This window comes from Panthera onca, chromosome D3, assembly GCF_046562875.1.
Source record: "Panthera onca isolate mPanOnc1 chromosome D3, mPanOnc1 haplotype 2, whole genome shotgun sequence".
NCBI classification, from domain to species: Eukaryota; Metazoa; Chordata; class Mammalia; order Carnivora; family Felidae; genus Panthera; species Panthera onca.
In genome coordinates, this window is record NC_138350.1 from 9,526,746 (window position 1) to 9,545,207 (window position 18,462).

The following is an 18,462-nucleotide window of genomic DNA, read 5'->3' on the forward strand; positions in this document are numbered from 1 at the left end:
GAAGGGACGGTAAGCGGCGGAGGAGAGAGCTGGCGCAGCTGCCGTGGTGGCAGCGGCTGAAGTGGCGGCGCCTGCGGCGGCTGCAACAGCTCCAGGCTCGGGGCTTTGGCGGCGGCGGCGGCGGCGGCGCCGGCGGGCTGGGCTGCGCGGTGCGGACCCCGGCGCGCGGTCCGGGTTGCTGGGGCGGCGCGTGTAAGAATCTGAGGGGTGCGAGCGATGGCCTGACGGAGAGGGCAGGGGCCAGGGGTCAGAGGGCATGGAGTAAGGGGTTGCGCCGCGCTCTGGGCTGTGGGAGGCGGGCAGGGCGGGCCCAGAGGGACTTCGGGAAGTCATCGCCGCGCTTTTCTCCCTCCAGCCCAGGCCGGTGCTTGGCGCGCCCTCTCCTCGCTCCCGGCTTCCTGGGGCGACCCCCAAGTTGGGGCCCGGACCAGAGCCGGGAGCACGTGGAGCTGGAGCCCGCATTCCTCGTCCCCCACCCGACCCCGCCATCTGCTCGGCTCCCTGGCGCCCTCAGGCGCCCCACCCGCAGGGTCTCGTGCCTGAGTCTGGATGGCTGCTGGCCCGGTGTCCTGGGACCTGTCCCCACGGATGACCCTTACTGGGTCCTCTATAGAGGGAGGAGCAGAGCCCGCCGAAGGAGCACTGGGCTGGGACTCAGGAGCCCTGCACTGTGTGACCTTGGGCCAGTCCCTGCTCCCCTGTGGGCCTCACTTTTCCCCTCTCTGCAAAATGATGGGCTGGAGTTCAAATTGCTGGTCTGGTTCTGGCAGGAGGTAGATGGTAATGGTTGAGTGGGGAGGGCCCCCGCATTCAGACAGCCTGAGATCGAGCTGTTGAAATCTGGGCTCTTACCACCTCCCTGCTTATAAAAGGCAGGGTAATTTAGCCCCTCTGAGCCCCAGTTTTCCCCATCTGTGAAGTGGGGATATTAGCTAAGTAGGATTTCTCAACAGCAGCACTGTTGACATTGGAGCCACATATTTCGACGTTGTGGCAGGTCTCGCCTGTGCGTTGCAGGGTGGCTGCTTAGGAGCACCCCTGGCCTCTACCTACTAGCACCCCTCCCCCCTAGTTATGATAATCAAAAATGTCTCCGTATGTTACTGGTGTCCCCCGAGGGCCCAAATCACCCTGGTAGAGACCCACAGAACTCACATACCGCATGCATTGTTAGCAAGCAGTCCTATATTAAACAGTTAAAATAAAAACCTCTAGCCATTATGATAGCAATGATAAAAAAAAAAAAATTTAGAAACCTCTTCTTGATGAGTTGAGAAGGTTGGTAGATCCTCTCACCTACAAAGTAAATGGCAGGGAGAGAATGAGAAGACGTTGATCACTGTCAAAGCTGCGTGAGGGATGCAAGGAAGTTCATTTACATACTCGGTCTATTTTCGAATATGTTTGAAAATACCTGTGGTGAAAAGTTAAACGGAAGAGAAAACAAATAAAACACACGCTGCTGCGCAAGACTGCCCGAGTGGCGGCGTCTCAGTTGGGATTTCCTCCCTTGCATTCTCCACTGTTGAGGTTTCCAAGCAAAAATAATCCCCGGATTTGGGGGACACTTAAAAAAGTCGCACAGGAAGTTGGCTGGGCAGAGCGCTCCGGGCTTAACCAATAGAATGGCGCTCACTTTCACTGCCTACTTTTAAGAAGATGTTGACGCGCAGGAACTTGCCCAGGGTTTTGCTGGTGGCGTGTGGAAGAAGCAAATGGCCGGCTTGCCCTTTAGTGGTTTAGTTTGGAGACAGACTTGATGGGGCCCAGAAGGCCTCGGCTTGAGGAAGGAACCTGCTGCCGTCTTTAAGTTCAAAGGTCTGCCGTCAGATCTGCTGAGTCTTCGCTTTTGGTCCCACTCAGCGGAAGCGGGAATGTGTATAAATAGGAACCGCAACAGGCTAGTTCTGCGGGTTCTAAATGGGGAGTCCAGGATGAGTGCCGTTTGCTGTGTGACGCCGCGATGTCATTTAAAAAAATGCTCGTCTCCTTCCTCCCGAAACACCTAAATCTAGGAGAATAATGCTTATATAAGAATGATATGGGCAAGTGTGGGTGATCTGGCACGCTGACTCTGCACGTCTTTGAAGCTGGGTGCTGTGTAAACCCCGAGGCTGGGTCTGGGAGAAATTGTAGTGCGGTGGCTGGGATAACCGGTCCGGAGCCAGACCGTGTAGTTCAAAGTTTGGCTTTCGAGCTGTGGGTTCTTGGTCAAGTCACTTAATGTCTCTGAGCCGGAAGTCTCTCGTTCTGTAATGGGGGCTAGTACGGGGGTTAATAACTTGCGGGGTTCCTGGGTGGCTCAGTCGGTTAAGCGTCCGGCTCTTGGTTTCGGCTCGGGACACGCTCTCACCCTCTGTGAGTTCAAGCCAGCACTGCACTGACAGTGGGGAGCCTGCTTGGGATTCTCTCTCCCCTACCTGCCTGCCCCCACCCCTACCCCGCTTGCCCTGTCTCTCTCTCAAAATAAATAAACTTAAAAAGAAAATCCTACTTACTATTAATGAAGTTTCAATCAGCTTTACCTAAAAATTGCTAGAAAACCCCTGCTACATAGTAAATGCTCAATGAGTATTAACTAATATTATTTTAATGGGTTTTTTTTTTTTAAGTCGAAAATCTTCACAAAACACATAAACAAGGGTCAAGAGGGATGGAGGTGGTGGAACATATTAGCCATAATCTCAATCTCCAAACATAATTATGCTTAAATTTTCAGTATTTGTTCTTACACAGTTCCCTGCCATACTTTAATGCTATTACTGTAATACTCTATTTATTTTTTATTTAAAAAAAGTTTTTTTTAATGTTTATTTATTTTTGAGAGAGAGAGAGGGAGCGGGGGAGGGACAGAGAGAGAGACACACACACACAGAATCTGAAGCAGGCTCCAGGCTCTGAGCTGTTAGCACAGAGCCTGACGTGGGGCTCAAACCCATGAACCATGAGATCATGACCTGAGCTGAAGTCGGTCACTTAACCGACTGAGCCACCCGGGCACCCCTGTAATACCCTTTATTGAGATAGAATTCACATACCATAAAAAAATCCACCATTTTAAAGGGTACAATTCCGTACTTTTTAGTACATTTGCATGGTTATGCAACCATTGCCACTGTCTGATTCTAGAATGTTTTCATCAGTGGTTGTATTTTAATAATTGTTTTTCTCTTTTTACCCCCCCTCCCCCCCGAAACCTAGAAGATGCCTCTGATGGAGGAGTTTCTGGGAAGTACCTCTGGGCCAGTGGCTTTGAACGAGAGCTCAAAGCAGAGACTATTCAAAGTTCTGGACATCGCATCCTGAGGGCTGCAGGAGAAGAGAACATGGCTGTGAGTTTAGATGACGACGTTCCCCTCATCCTGACCTTGGATGAGGGTGGCGGTGCCCCACTAGCTCCCTCCAACGGCCTGGGCCAAGAGGAGCTGCCTCGCAGAAGTAAGACTGGGCGGGGGGGGGGGGGGGGGGGGGGGGGGTGCCGGGGGAGGGGCACAGCTCTTCTGTTTCAGGGGGTGAGTTGTGGGCTTGGTGGTCTGGTAATAGATGCACCTATGCCAATGCCTGACCTTGCATTTGACCCCTGAGTTCTGACACAGAAAGTACTAGGAGACTGTGGGGTCCTAATCTTGCACCCCCAGCTTAGGGATTCTTCCAGGGAGGAGCCTCCCCTCCCGGGGCTCTCCGTTCCCTCAGTGCCTTACCCCCCTTGCACTAGAGGTACCCTGGCTTTGTTTGTGGATGCTCGGTGGGGACCTCAGGCAAATTGGCCCTTTGGCTAACTTCCCTGCCCCATTCCTTGTTAAAAAAAGAAACAGGGGCACCTGGATGGCTCAGTTGGTGAGGCATCCGACTCTTGATCTCAGCTCAGGTTTTGATCTCAGGGTTGTGAGTTCAAGCCCCGTATTGGGCTCCGTGCTGGGCGTGAAGCCTACTTAAAAAAAAAAAAAAAAAAAAAAAAGGAAAAAGAAAAGCGAAAGACACCGATTTCAACCCTGGCCTCCTCTGTCCAACCCGAAACCTTTGGCAGGAAAGCAGAGTTGAGTGCTTCTCCACGTGGGTGCTCAGGCCCTTGCTCCTGCCCAGGACAAGCAGGCGGGGGGGGGGGGGGGGGGCGAGCATTTGTCGTGATCCATTGATTTGAGGGTTTGGGGTTTTGCTCTGTGTCTTCCTCTAAACCAGAGCCTGGCATGAAGTGAGCCCAAGAGAGGCGAGCTTTAAATTTTTTACATTTTAATTGTGTTTCTGGCAGAACGGGAGACCTTAAAAAGCTTCCTGGTCCTTGTCCCGGAGCCATTTCCCTCGCATGCTCAGGCCTGGTGTCCGGGAGAGCTTAAAATAAACTTTTGTTTTGTGGAGGATCCTGAGATGTCAGGGGTCAGTGCTTTAGGAGCTCCTTACCAAATGGACGTGCCGCCCGCTGGCCATGCTCCTGAGCCAGGACAGAGGGCTATTGCTATCCTCCAGATCACATGGGAACACACTTGGGCCCCGGGAAAGACGAGCCTGGCCCTTCCGTCTCCTTTGTCCAGAGAGAACACAGTCAGGTTGCAGGGAGCTCAGCAGCGTCCCCTTGGAAATGATGAAGGACAACATTGTTCCTGTGGCTGAGACTATGACGGGAGGCCTGGCTCCCTGTAAACTGGCCTCTCCTTGCTTGGCAAATTCAGTCCGCCGCCCCCACCCCCACCCCCCATCTCCATGGTAGATCTGGGTGGTCTAGGAAGGTTAGACTATCAATCTCTTCCCTAAGCACCTTTCAGGGCTGAGAAATCAGTGGCTCTGATTTCAGGCTCACTTCTTAGATGCCCTAGAGCTAGCAAGCTGAGTGTGAAAGCTCCTCTTATCTGTTATCTTAACTAAGATCCTTTGGTAGCGAAGGCACTATTCCTATTTTAAGGAGGAGGAGACCATGAGTCCGAGAGGTGAAATAACATGCCCAGGGTCACACAGCCAAGCAAGTGGCTGAGGTCACATTTGAACCCAGGACTGTCTGACTCCCTTCCTCCTCCTTCTCCCTTTTTTCCTCTCCATCACAAGCCCTTGATAAATGCGAGTGCTGGCCCTTAGCATTTGTATATATTAATGTCATCAAGATGAGCGTGTTGTCACTTTCCAGATTTACAGAGGAAGAAACAGCCTCACAGAGGTTAAGTGACTTGTCCCAAGTCAGACAGCTAGTAAGCGGTAACGCCCCTCTGATACCTGCCCCTACACCCTGTGTGAGGTGCTTTGAAGAAAGTGATGTAAATGAACGTGACCTCGTCTCAGCTTGAAAGTAGGATCCTCCCTAGCGAAGGGGTGGTCACGTCCATGGCCAACAAGGGAATGGACCACAAGGGAGGGTGGTTGACATGCTAAGGGTGTGGATCATTCTGGAAATAGTCCAGCTCAGGATTCTAAATTGGAATCCTGGTCATTGTCGTGAGTGCCGCTTTTAAGTCCTTGCATAGTGTCAGCTGATGGCCGGGGTGTTCAGCTCTCCTGCGGATCAGCGGGAAGAGCAACCTAGTTCTGTGTCAAGATCAGGTTTGGAACCAGTGACGGAGCTTGAGTGGGAAATAGGCCAAGTAGACAATAAAACCAACCTTGGATGGGCCACTGGCGAGGCTATTCTTTTTTTTTTTTTTTTAATGTTTATTTATATTTGAGAGAGAGAGAGAGAGCGAGAGCGACAGTGCTCCAGCAGGAGAGGGGCAGAGAGAGAGGGAGACACAGAATCGGAAGCGGGCTCCAGGCTCCGAGCGGTCAGCACAGAGCCTGTCGCGGGGCCTGAACCCAGGAGCTTCGAGATCATGACCTGAGCTGAAGTCGGACTGCCGACCGATGTAGCCATGCAGGTGCCCCCTGGTGAGGCTATTCTTACCTTGGTGAAGTTGGTGGCTCCTTTAGGCTGTATAAGAAGAATGAAATATAGGGGCACCTGGGTGGCTTAGTTGGTCAAGCACCTGACTTTAGCTCAGGTCATGATCTCGCGGTTTGTGGGTTCCAGCCCCGTGTCAGGCTCTGTGCTGACAGCTGGGAGCCTGGAGCCTGCTTTGGATTCTGTGTCTTCCTCTCTTTCCGCCCCTCCCCACCCCCCCTTTCAAAAACAAATAATAAAACATTAAAAAAAAAAAAAGGGAAGGTCCAGGGAAAGTGTACTTTCCGTGCAGTGTGTTGGTGCCTCAGTTTCCCCTCTCACCCTCTTACTAGATCATTTGCTCAAACCTCCGAGAGCTGGTGGGTGTAACCCACCAAGCCTTGCTGGCAAATCGGTCGGGCCTCTCTGAGGAAAGAAGAGATTTCAGAGGAGACCTACTGCGCCTCAGTTCACGCCTTTGTTATTTCATGCTTGGATTTTGGCATTGGCCTTCTCCCCAAAGCCCCCCGTCCCCGTGGTCTTGAACAGTCTGTCTGAACCACAAATCGGACCTGGTACTTTCCCGAGCTCGCAGCCCCCCAGGACCTTGCCGACCCCTACGGGATGCGGGCCAAACTCTTTAGCCAGCGCCCTCGGCCTTGTGTGCCCCGGTGCCTTCTTGCCTGAATGGTCCCATTTTCCTGCCTTTGCCACAGTGTCAGGCCGCTTCGGGCTCTGTGAAAGGCCCATGCGTTCTTCAGCCGCTCTGCCTTGCTGGTGACCCTGCCCAGCCTCTGGTTTGCTGCCATTGTTGCTTGCTTCCAGTTCTGTCTTGGAGATCCTGCTGATACTCCCGTCTCTTCGAAGCCTTCTCCGGACCTCCCCTTCCTGACAGGGCTAATCACTCACTGCCCTTTCCTGCTTTGGCGTCTAGATGAGGCTCCCACTATTGCAAGTAGCTTACTGCGTGGTAATGACTTGTTTAGCCGTCTGATCACCTGCTGGGCCCTGCGTTCCATTCATCTTGGCATCACCCAGCTCGATGCCTGCGGTACATAGACACTCAAGAGCTCATGGTGGAAATAAAACCTAATTGGGTTTTCTGGGGCCTTATCGCTAGCTCGTGGGAGTGGTGTCAGGGACCTGGTCAGAGGCGGGCGGTATCTCCCCCTGCCTTTTCTCCTAACCCGCACTCAGAGTCTCATTTTCCCCAGTACAGCCGATTGTCCTAGAGGCTCCCACCATCGACACCCAGTCCGTGGCTGATGTAAACCCTTTCGGTGTTAAGGAGTTGGCAGGATTTAGACGGAGGCCTTCAGCGGAGTTGGCAGCTACGTGGGCATGAGCCACTGAGAACCAAGCCAGCTTTCTAAGGCCGTGAACCTTGTTCTGGAGGCCGGAAGGAAGTCCAACATCACGTCCGCGGCAGGATCAGCTTTTCTCTGAGGCCCTTCTCCTTTACCTGCAGACAGCTGCCTTCTGACTGTGTCCTCACATGTTTGTCCCCGAGTCTGTGTGTCTGTGTCCTAATCTACTCTTACAAGGACACCAGTCAGATTGGCTTAAGGCCCAGCCATATGACCTCATTTTACCTTAATTACTGCTTTCAAAGCTCCGTCTCCAAACACAGCCACATTCTGGGGTCCTGGGGGTTAGTACTTCAACATAGGAATTTTAGGGGCACCTGGGTGGCTCAGTCAGTTGAGCGTCCGGCTTCGGCTCGGGTCATGATCTCGCGTTTTGTGGGTTCGAGCCCCGCTTCGGGCTCTGCGCTGCCAGCTCGGAGCCTGGAGCCGGCTTCGGATTCTGTGTCTCCTTCTCTCTCTGCCCCTCCGCCGCTTGTGCTCTGTCTCTCTCTGTCAAAAATAAATAAATAAATAAATGTAAAAAAACAAAAGACAACAAAAAAAAAATAGGAATTTTAGAGGGACACAGTTCAGCCTGTAACACTCCTTTCCTTTTCCTTTCCTCCTCCCATGCAGGAGCCTGGCTGTGCTGCCTGTGACCTTTGACCCTGTGCTAGGGATGGCCTATGCTGGAATATTATCCTTGCAGGGAATTGAAGGGTTGGGATTTTTTTCTTCCCTTTGTGGGCAAGAATGGATTTTATCCAAGATTCAGACATCTCTCTGGGCTATAAGAGCGGCTGCCGAAATGCTAACGGATGACTCACAGGCAGAAGATGTCAGGTTGATAAAGGAGGCAGGTATAAGCAGAGGTATTTAAAGCCTGGAAATTAGGAATAACCTTGAACATGGTCAGTGGGGCTGACGTGTGACAGCGTGGTTTAGAAATCGCTCGTGGCCTGCATTGTGTATCAGGCAGCGGTCTAGGCCGCCATTAGACCGTAGAGGGTGAACGCCGTGGGCAATACAAAGGATTTTCCAAGGGAATTCTGGTCACACTCACCTTTTGCCTTCTCATTGCCTTTTAACCCAACAGCTGCCTAAGATGGGCCTGTACTCGCTGCTTTCTCTGGGTTGTAAGAAGGATTAGGGTCGAGGGGAGGGGCTGACACACTTAGTCTCATGAGCTACTTTGGGGTTTGTTTGTTTGTTTTTAAGTTTATTTATTTTAGCAATCTCTACACCCAACGTGGGGCTCGAACTCACGACCCTGAGATCAAGAGCCGCATGCTCTACTGACTGAGCCAGCCAGGCGCTCCTTCCTAGGCTACTTCGGTGCTGGTGGCCCATGGTTTCCAGGTGACAGGCCATGCAGGGATAAGGCGTAAGGTGACAGAGCAGAGGAGCCCCGTCTTCCTCCTTCACCCTGTTGCCTGGCATGCCATCAGGAGTTGCCTAACTCGGTGTGAGGTCTAGCAGCGTAGAGGACCACTGCTCCCCTGTCTCCAGGTGCACCCCCTTCCCCCCACCCACCACAGGGGCCGACATGTGGCACCCTTGGCTCCTTTTCCACAGTCTTCGTTCAGGCAAGGTGGGCCAGAGCTGTTGGCCTGGGGGCAGGTGTAGCCAGGATGAGCTGGGAAAGAGCAGTGGGGGCTGTCCGCCCGAGGATGATCACCCCCAAGGTGGGCTCTCCATCAACAGAAATCTGTGCCCACGGTTCTTTCCCTGACTGAGCGTCTCCAGCATGCTTGCCAAAAAGAGTGAATGCAGCCCAGGGGACCCGTGTAGCTTTCGTCACCCGTGATACCCCGGATGGTGGCCTGGTTAAGCACGTGGGCTCCGGAGAGTCAAGCTCCAGGGTTCCACTCCTACCTGAATAGGGATCTCAGCCTCTCTGAGCCTCAGTGTCCTCATCTGTGGAGTGGGCTCATGCTAGCATCTCCCAGGAGGGTTGCTGGGGGGCATTTGGTGAGATCACACGTGTGCCGCCCGTGGTGAGTGTTCGGCTAGTCATAGGCAGGCGTTACTGTCGTGGCCAGAGACGGGGCTTCTTCGGTGGAATATAGGGGTCCTGAACCCAGGCCAGGATCTGAATCCTGTTTGCCTCGCTCCTGGCACAGCGGGTGGCCGCCGGCAAGCCAGGAAGCGGAGGCAGCATGGCAGCTGGAGACCAAGCAGCAATTAGATTTTCACGGCCTCCCAGGGAGCCTGGGCATTTGGCTTTCTTGGGGCCTCGCCGAGGCAGAATGCCGGGTGTCACCGGGCCGGCAGAGGCACCAATTAAAATGAGCAAGCGCCCGGCATGCTGGGTTGCAGCCATCTAACCCAGACTTGAAGCCTTTTACTTCCTCAGCCCTCCCGGTCTTCGTGGGGGATCCTGTCTGTTGCCTCGGGCCCCCCTGCCATGAGATGCCATCTCTCCCCTCCGCCCGCAGAGAGCAGCCGCGTCGAAACGGCGCGGTGGCAGCTGGGTGCGAGCTGGAGAGCCCCGCTCTGTACCCATTGCCTTGGGGAGGTCTGAGTTCACGTTTGCTCCGGAGCTCCGTGAGCCAGAACCGTCAGCTTCTCAGCCTCCGAGTCGGGGAGGGCACCCGGGAGGGCTTAGATGGCTCACAGCAGCATGTCTCTGGTGGTTTCCGGGTGCGGTGCTCTCCCTGGGGCCACCTTCGAAGGGAACCCGGGCCCTTGAGAGGAAGCGCTGAGAGGGATGCCAGTCCCCAGACCGCCCCCATCCCATTTTTGCGTTCGGGGAGCCCACAAGGCAGCTCTCCGTTCTCCCTTTGCTGGGGTAAACTCCTTGATTTGGACATTTCTTAACTCCTTCCCTTCTGGTAACGGCTCTCGGGTACTGAGCCCCTCCCATGTGCCAGGCAGTGTCCAGGAGCACTCCGCTTGTGCCGGCCGTCACTGGGTGCTCCCAGCGCTTGCAGGATCCTCGTCAGCAGGAGAGCAAACTGATGCTCTTGGAGGTTGAAACGTACCCGAGGTCACGCAGCCAAGAAGTGCCGGCGGCATCGAACGCAGGTCTTCTGACTCCGGACTCAGGCTCTTAACTGATGTGCCACATGCCACGAAGTGAACTCTGTGCACGAGGCAGCATTTTAGGCTGAATTCTCTTTCCCAAAAGGAAGCTGGTTTCTGTCTTTATCTTGTTTTTTGTTTTTTAACTTTTATTTCCTATGAGACATGGTATTCTAAATTGGAGTTTCGTACCTGGAGCTCCTTCTCATAGCTGGGGCGCCTGGGTGGCTCAGTCGGTTAAGCGTCCGACTTCGGCTCAGGTCATGATCTCGTGGTTCGTGGGTTCGAGCCCCGCGTCGGGCTCTGTGCTGACAGTTCAGAGCCTGGAGCCTGCTTCGGATTCTGTGTCTCCCTTTCTCTCTCTGACCCTCTCCCGCTCACAGTGTCTCTCCCTGCCTCTCAAACATGAATAAAAAAATTAAAAGAAAATAGCCCAGCCGATGGGGTTTCATCGTACAAGTTGTATTGGATCATCACAGGGGACCGGAAAATGTGGGCAAGTGAAAAACCAGACCACAAAGGACACCCACGACTCTACCCCGTAGAAAACTGTGGCTTTCTCTTCCACATTTGCTGTTCCTCCGCTCTTCCTGTGCCCAGGCATTGGGCTCAATTTTACATCCTGGTGGTTGGGCTGAAATTGAGAACTTAGGAGTCAATATTGGGGAAGTAGACAGGAAGGACAAAGGAAAGTCAGCTTTGGAGCATGAGACTTAATGAGACTCAGTGAGGAGGGCAATCCCCTTAGGTCACGGTTCCAGGGGCAGGGGACCCCACATCCGGCCCTCCCTGGAGAATGTTCCTTGGACTGGATAACTGAGTTAGGTCATTGGAATTTGGGCTCTCTTTGGCACTGGGGTCCCTCTTGCCTTGTTTGCTCTTTGTGGGAAGGACTTATCTAGCTGTAAAAACGTGTGGTTCTTCCTCCTGGGGCACGCTGGGGAGCGTGTGTGCTGCTGTGTAAGGGGCGGCTGCCCCTTTGGTCACTCACTGCCACGCAGGATCACAGGCAGGTTGTTACCACATTTTCCAGTGTTGCAGGAGAAGTCCAAACCTACATTTTTAATCAGAAGTCTTATGATTTCTATTTTTATTATTTAAAAAAACCTTTTTTTAGTGTTCATTTTTGTGAGAGAGAAACAGAGTGAGCACGGGAGAGGGGCAGAGAGAGAGGGAGACGCAGAATCCGAAGCAAGGCTCCAGGCTCTGAGCCGTCAGCACAGAGCCCGACGCGGGGCTTGAACTCACGAGCCATGAGATCGTGCCGAGCTGAAGTCAGATGCGTAACTGACTGAACCACCCAGGCGCCCTGGAAGTCTTCTGATTTTTAAATATTGGTAACTCGTTCTTATTTCTTAAACACAGCCGGCCGAATACAATCTGGTCACTGGGCTGCTGCTCTATGACCTCTGAGCCGGAACACACGAATTCAGCCTTGGCTTTGTGTTCAGAACAAAGTACTTCAAAATAAGGAAACAGTATAAAACCGACCAAGGAACTACGGCCCATGAAGTATTCTTGACCTTTGGGTGGCATTCAGTGGGAATTGGAACGGCCCTGGGGATTTCGCTCTCTGCTTCCATGTGATTTGCCTAAAGAAAGCCCAGATTTCATCCATCTGTGGAATGGAGGCCGGAGCTCGGGGGCGGACGTGCCAGGCCGGGCACATATGGATGAGAGGGCAGAGCAGGTGGGCGCATCTCCTACAAACCCCTTTGTCTTCCTCTTCTGTTTATACTTTCCTCCCTCTGGGTTGTAGTTCTTGCAACTCTCGGCTGGGGGGCCCATTTTCCTTTCTTTCTCTTCATTTGCATTCTGTCCAACTTTAAGACCATCTTCTCTGTTCTTAGCTATTTGATCCAAACTGGGGCTGGGAATTTTTTTTTTTTTTTTTGGCTTTGACTTTGAGATGTATAATAAAGATTCAGGCCGGTGTTAGAAATTAGAAAAAAAAAAAAAAAAAAGTAACAGTGAAGGGGCGTCTGGGTGGCTCAGTTGTTTTAAGTTTCCAACTTCAGCTCAGGTCACGATCTTACGGTTCGTGGGTTCGAGCCCCGCGTCGGGCTCTGGGCTGACCGCTCGGAGCCCAGCGCCTGCTTCGGATTCTGTGTCTCCCTGTCTCTCTCTGCCCCTTCCCCCGCTCATGCTCTGTCTTTCTCTTCTCTCTCAAAAGTAAATATTAAAAAATACAGTACCAACTGAATAGCTAGTGTAAGAGCGGCGGGGGGGGGAAGACCGTTCCAGAGGAAGGAAACAGGGGGCAGAGGCCCGGAGGTGTCGGAGTGGGTGCGTATGGGAGGTGCTTGGGCTGGAGGGTGGGGAGGACAGACTGTCTCCAGATCTTACAGTGTCTCTCCCCGTCCACCTCAGGAGCTGGGGCCTCATCCTGGGTGATGGAGAAGCCCGAGAGGGTGCTTCTGGCGGGGGAGCGACGCGGTCACGTTTCAGGGGCGTTGTCGGAGAATTCGCTCAGGCCGCCCTGTGGAGAGTGGCTGGAGCTGGGCGTGGAGACTGGCTAACATGGTGGCAGCCCAGGGACACGGTGGGACCTGTTTTGTTCGGCCTGAACGGTTTCCAGGGGTGGCGTGATCAAGCAGCCATTATGCTTGGTCACAGAATGAGCACACAGCCCCTGTGGCCTCACACACCCCGGCTTCCTGGGTTTGTTACCCGCCTGGGGCCTGTAGGTGTTTGGGTTTGTTGCCTTTGGAGTAAATTTCGGTGGTAGGTTACCGCGGCAGCGACGACACCGTGGCAGGAGTCAAGAGAGCAAATGACAGCGGAGGGTCATCTAAGGGAGTAGCAGACGGGCCTGTGGCCAGGTGGCATTTGGGGACAGGTGGCATCGGGGATGCCGGGGAGACGGGCAGGGGCAGTGGCGCGGGCAGAGGGAAGGACGTGTGCAGGCCAGAGGCCAGCACGCTAGGGGCGCGTCGGATGTGGGCCGTAGTTAAGCGTATAGGCTCTCGGGGGCACCTGGGTGGCTCAGTCGGTTGAGCGTCCGACTTAAGGTCAGGTCATGACCTCACTGTTCGTGGGTTCGAGCCCCGCGTCAGGGTCTGTGCTGACAGCTTGCTCAGAGCCTGGAGGCTGCTTCGGATTCTGTGTCTCGTTCTCTCTCTGCCCCTCTCCGGCTCGTGCTGTCTCTTTCTGTCTCTCAAAGATAAATAAATGTTAAAAAAAAAAAAGAGTATAGGCTCTCAAACCGCCTGAGTTTGAATGGGCTCTGCTGTTTACGGCCGTGGGTTAAACGAGATGGCATATAGCAGGCGATTAGCACAGTGCCTTACGCCAGATTGAGCGTTTGCTGGATGTTGGCCATTATTATTTGGGTCAGAGCAGGCAGACCCATGTTATGGAGAGCCTAGAATGCCAACAGCAGGAGTTTGTGAACTTGGGCACAGGAGCTACTATGTGTGTTTGGTGACATGATGACAAAACCTCTTCCCTCTGACCTCTTGCCAACTCTGGATGCCTTCTCCAGCCACCGTGGTATCCTTCCTTAGAAACCCTGAGGTGGGTGAGCCCCGGATAGCAGTGACTTTTGTCCCTGGAGATTGGGCGGTGGATGGAGAGGAGACGGACTCCTAGGATATTCTGTAGCGGCAGGAGCCAGGTTTGGCATTTTTTTTCTGGACTTCCCCGGGGCTGGGTCATCCGCAGTCCTGAGGCTCAGCGCTGTGCCTGCCTCGTGCTAGGCACTCAGGAAACATCTGGACAAAATAGAACTGAGGAGTACTCGCCCAGGGTCCCCTGCCCTGGGGCATAGGTGAGGGCCTTCTAGAAACATCAGGGACGAGGTCTGACAAAAGGGCAAGGAGTTAGTGAAGGAAGAGTGAGATCGGGGTGAGTATATTCTGCTGTGCCCTGCCCCCCCCCCCCATGCCTTTCCTAGCCCCACCACGCCAAGCCCTTACGATCAGAAAAGACCTACTCTCCTGATTGAAAAAGGCATGGTGTCCAGCTGTATCCGGCAGATAAGTTTCTGCTTTGTTCCATAGCACTGACAGGACCCCCTCAACAATCCATTGTAGTCGAGGGTTGATCAGGAAGTTCTCAGTCGGCTCAGCCAGGAAGCTAGATCTAACTCTGTCCCCCTTCACGAGAAAGCTTTTATGTGAAAAGAAAGCTTTTTCCCCTCCGTGGAGAAAAGGAGGGTCGGATTCTGTCCTCATAACCACCCTTCGTGTACTGAGGAAGTGATATCTTGGCATACAACTGGGGTATTTGGATTGCAAATTTAAAAAATACATGTGTATATATATATATATACACACACATTTTTAAAAATTTTTTCAATGTTTATCTTTGAAAGAGACAGTGTGAGTGGGGGAGGGGCAGAGAGAGGAGACACAGCATCCGAAGCAGGCTCCAGGCTCTGAGCTGTCGGCACAGAGCCCAACGTGGGGCTCAAACTCACGAACCACGAGATCGAGACCTGAGCCAGAGATGGAGGCCTAACCGACTGAGCCACCCAGGTGCCCCTATGTATGTGTGTGTGTATATATATATATATATATATCTTTTTTATCTCTGTGTATTTTAGCTATAAAAGCAAGCATGGAACATAATATTGTAGAAGCAGTGTCTTTTTTTTTTTTTTTTTTTTTTTTTTAGGCATGATTTAGGGGTTTATATTTCTTTTTTTTTTCTTTAAAAAAATTTTTTTTTTTTAATGTTTATTTATTTTTGAGACAGAAAGAGACAGAGCATGAACGGGGGAGGGTCAGAGAGAGAGGGAGACACAGAATCTGAAACAGGCTCCAGGCTCCGAGCTGTCAGCACAGAGCCCGACGCGGGGCTCGAACTCACGGACCGCGAGATCGTGACCTGAGCCTAAGTCGGACGCCCAACCGACTGAGCCACCCGGGCGCCCCTAGGGGTTTGTATTTCCACGAAAGACTCCGTTATGTCTGGGGATTCTCCGAAGTGAAGGTTTGGTGGCTTCAGCCGGCCTATGGAGCCGCACTTGCAAACCTCTCCCTCCGTGCGCGCTCTGGGTTCCACCCCCTGCTCCCTGGCCCCATGGTGGATCCACTAGCTGCAAATCAGGGTCCTTTATGCTGCCATGAAGAGTGTCTCCCCCCGCCCCAGCCGGTGTTGACGCTCTCTCATTAGAGGCAGCAAGTGCTGTGATAGTGGATTGTGGTTGGAAAGGTCGTGTGTAATGTTTCTAACTGGTTTAGCCTAGTGGCCCGTGGGCATCGATGGTATGCATCCCCGTTTTGCAGACGTGCAGTTGGAGGCATGAAGGAGTGGGGCCCGTTCGTTCTGCCGGGTGGGCGCTCGGGCAGGCGGGTCTGCCCTCATCGCAGACCCCTGCCGCCTCTGCTCTCTCACCTTGCCCCGCGTGTGCTTCTCTGCCCAGGCCCTAGCGGCCTTGAAAGTTTCCCTCGCCTCCCAGTGTAGAGAAGGAAACCGTAAACTTACGCCCGCCCACTCCGTGAAGGGTAGGCCAAGTTCTCGGGTCAAGTGAAAGACGAAGCCCTTGAAAAGCAGATGCTCCGACCCACCTTCCCCGCCTGCCGCCAGCCTCTGGCAGCTGCCCCAGCGCTTTCCAGGCCATGAGAAATTTCGTCTCGGTGACACTTCTGGCTGACTGGCCTCCGTTCTTTTTCCTCCACCCCGGAAATCAGAACCAATGATCAGAAGTCTTAAAGCATGGCGCCACTCATATCGTCTCATTCATTTTGTTGTTTGAACCACTTTTCACTCCCCAACCTCCCATGGGCTGCTGTCTCTTGCTTCTGACCTCTCCCCACTCCAGCTTTCCATCGGCTGAAGACCTTTGTCCCATTCTTCCACACGGCCTTCCGCAAGCCTCCCTAATCGGTTAGGGTAGTGGCCGCCTGTCCACACCCTCTCATTCTCTGAATATGCTGTGTGCACCTCATTCTCTGCTCCCTGCGCCCAGAGGCCCGCTCCCTCCCCGGCACCTGCATGTGATAGATTTGATTAATGTCTTATGTACTGAGTCGCGGTTTGCTTTGTGCCATGATGGATTCCTAAAGATTGTGAGAAAATGGGATTTTGGTGAAGTAGATAATTTAAAATATGGGCAAGAGGGCCGAGTTTGGCAAAGCTTCCTTTCGTAGTATGATTAATACCCCTTAGGTCATCCAGTGCCGAGCCGGGTTTTATAAACCACGTTCCTTCCAATCAGGGATTAACCTGTTAGTGGATTTCTTTCGAGTGTCTCCGGATGCCCGTTTGAGGTGGCTGGGCTGGACCGGGCAGGAAGGCGGAGTGCCCGACTCAGTGTAACGTCTGGGCGGGTGCTGTTGTTGTGGGTGCTGATGTACACAACTGTGCCTCTTTCTAGTAGTACAAGTTTTGCAAAGGCAAAGACCGTGTCTTTTCTGCACATACTCTGGGCGCTTCATAAACAGATGTCAAGTAGCCTATCTGGGAGTGACTCACCAGGTTCGGAGAACACCCAAGGCCCCAGGTGACTCCGTGGGTCACAGCGTAACCGGCTCCTGGAGCCATCTGGGGTGACAAGGAGACGCAAACACATGCGACAGGCCAGAAATAGTCTAGGCAGGGCCCGACCCCCGCCGCCCCTGAGAATAGCCAGTTTTTTGGACGGTTAGGTCTCTGCTTCTTTTTTTTTTTTTTTTTTTAATTTTTTTAATGTGTATTTATTTCTGAGACAGAGACAGAGCATGAACGGGGGAGGGGCAGATAGAGAGGGAGACACAGAATCGGAAGCAGGCTCCAGGCTCTGAGCCGTCAGCCCAGAGCCCGACGCGGGGCTCGAACTCACGGACCGTGAGATCGTGACCTGAGCTGAAGTCGGACGCTTAACCGACTGAGCCACCCAGGCGCCCCAGGTCTCTGCTTCTTAACACCTTCCCAGTTCTCCAGGAGCCCACGCGTCCCATAATTGTTGCGGAGGCCCGGGGTGCTCAGCTCCCACCTTCCCACACCTCGCCCCACCACCCCACCTTTAGCAAGAGGAAAAGGCTGCTTTTTTCTCTTGCTAATCTCTCTTTTTGTTAGATTGGGTTTTTATTTAAAAAAAGATTTTTTTTTTCAATCCTTTAGCTCTTGCTGAAAATCAGCTCGGGCAGAGTGGTTGTGCTCAGTGCAGGCTAATGGCTTGGCGCCCCTCCAAGCAGCCGGGTGTGTTGGCTTTCACTTGTGGGTGGTCGTCGACAAGCGTGATGTCTTCTCTCTGTGACTCTCGAGGGTGCCCTCTTCTCGCGGGCTCGGCTGTTCGCACTTGGCTGGCTTGCCTTGTCGTCTGCAATCACAGCTTTTATGGTGCACCCCGGGGCCAGTCTGGTGGCCTCGACAGGGCTCAGATCCGATCGATACCAAAGTCCACTCCGCCTCCAGGCCAGTTGCCCCGTTTGGTGTTATTGTAGGTTATTTTGTGCTGTTTCGGTTTAGAGATCAAACACTGGCCCAAGGTCCACGGAGACTCACCAGTCTGGAGACGGGGGTGGCCTGGAGAACTCTCAGGTCGCTAGAAATGTGTGTGTGTTGGGTGGGCGATCTTATCTGCTGGCACATGTCCCATCTACTGTTTCTTCAGAGCGTCTCAGTCTACAGCAAAGGATGGGGTTGAAATTCCGGCATCACCTGCTGGTGGCCTTGGAGACTCCGATGAGGAACTTCACTTTCTCCCTCACTTTCTCCTCCTCCTGTAGAAGGGGGGATAAGAGTAACTGCATTCAGGGTGGACGTAAAGATTGAGTGGGAAATTCCACACAACATCTCCTAGGACCAACTCGGTGAGTGGAAGCTCTAAGTCATAATAAAGTATCAGGGTTCCATTTTCAACACAGTAGCCATGTTGCCCCTTCCTGAGCCCTGAGTAGGCAGCTGAAGGACTCTGGACTGAGAGCTTGAACGTGGTCTTCTCTTATTAAAATCTCTGCCTTCCTCTTAAGGAACGTTAGCTGGTTTGTTTGCGCTTTCTTACCCATGGTACCCATGGTAAACGGGGGAATAATACGTTTACTCCCTTGACCACCATCCTGGGCGCGCTGCAGGGATCATTTAGTTCAAGCAGCTCTGTCCCTTGCTACTTGTTAGCTTGGCTTCTTGGTTGCCCTTGTATGTTTCTTCCTTTTTCTAATATATACTTTTAAAGTTTATTTATTTGTTTTGAGAGAGAGAGTGACAGAGAGGGAGGACATGAGCAGGGGAGGGGCAGAGAGAGAGAGAGGGAGAGAGAGAGAGAGAGAGAGAGAGAGAGAGAGAGATCCCAAGCAGGCTTCGCGCTGTCGGCGCAGAGCCCGACAT

The 18,462-nt window shown here is 53.1% G+C and overlaps 1 protein-coding gene across 3 annotated transcripts in view; it reads left to right on the forward strand.

The window, feature by feature from the left end:
- Positions 1 to 4: 4 nt before the first annotated feature.
- Positions 5 to 18,462, forward strand: part of TPCN1 (two pore segment channel 1) — a 62,167-nt gene continuing 43,709 nt past the window's right edge. Inside the window, exons 1-2 of one of the 3 annotated variants that reach the window (XM_060612373.3) lie at positions 5 to 192; positions 3,202 to 3,438. In XM_060612373.3, the coding sequence (XP_060468356.1) occupies positions 3,327 to 3,438 (112 nt within the window). In that variant the 5' untranslated portion in view covers positions 5 to 192; positions 3,202 to 3,326. The remainder of the gene's footprint in view (positions 193 to 3,201; positions 3,439 to 18,462) is intronic. The other 2 variants (XM_060612374.3, XM_060612375.3) reach the window with 2 other exon arrangements.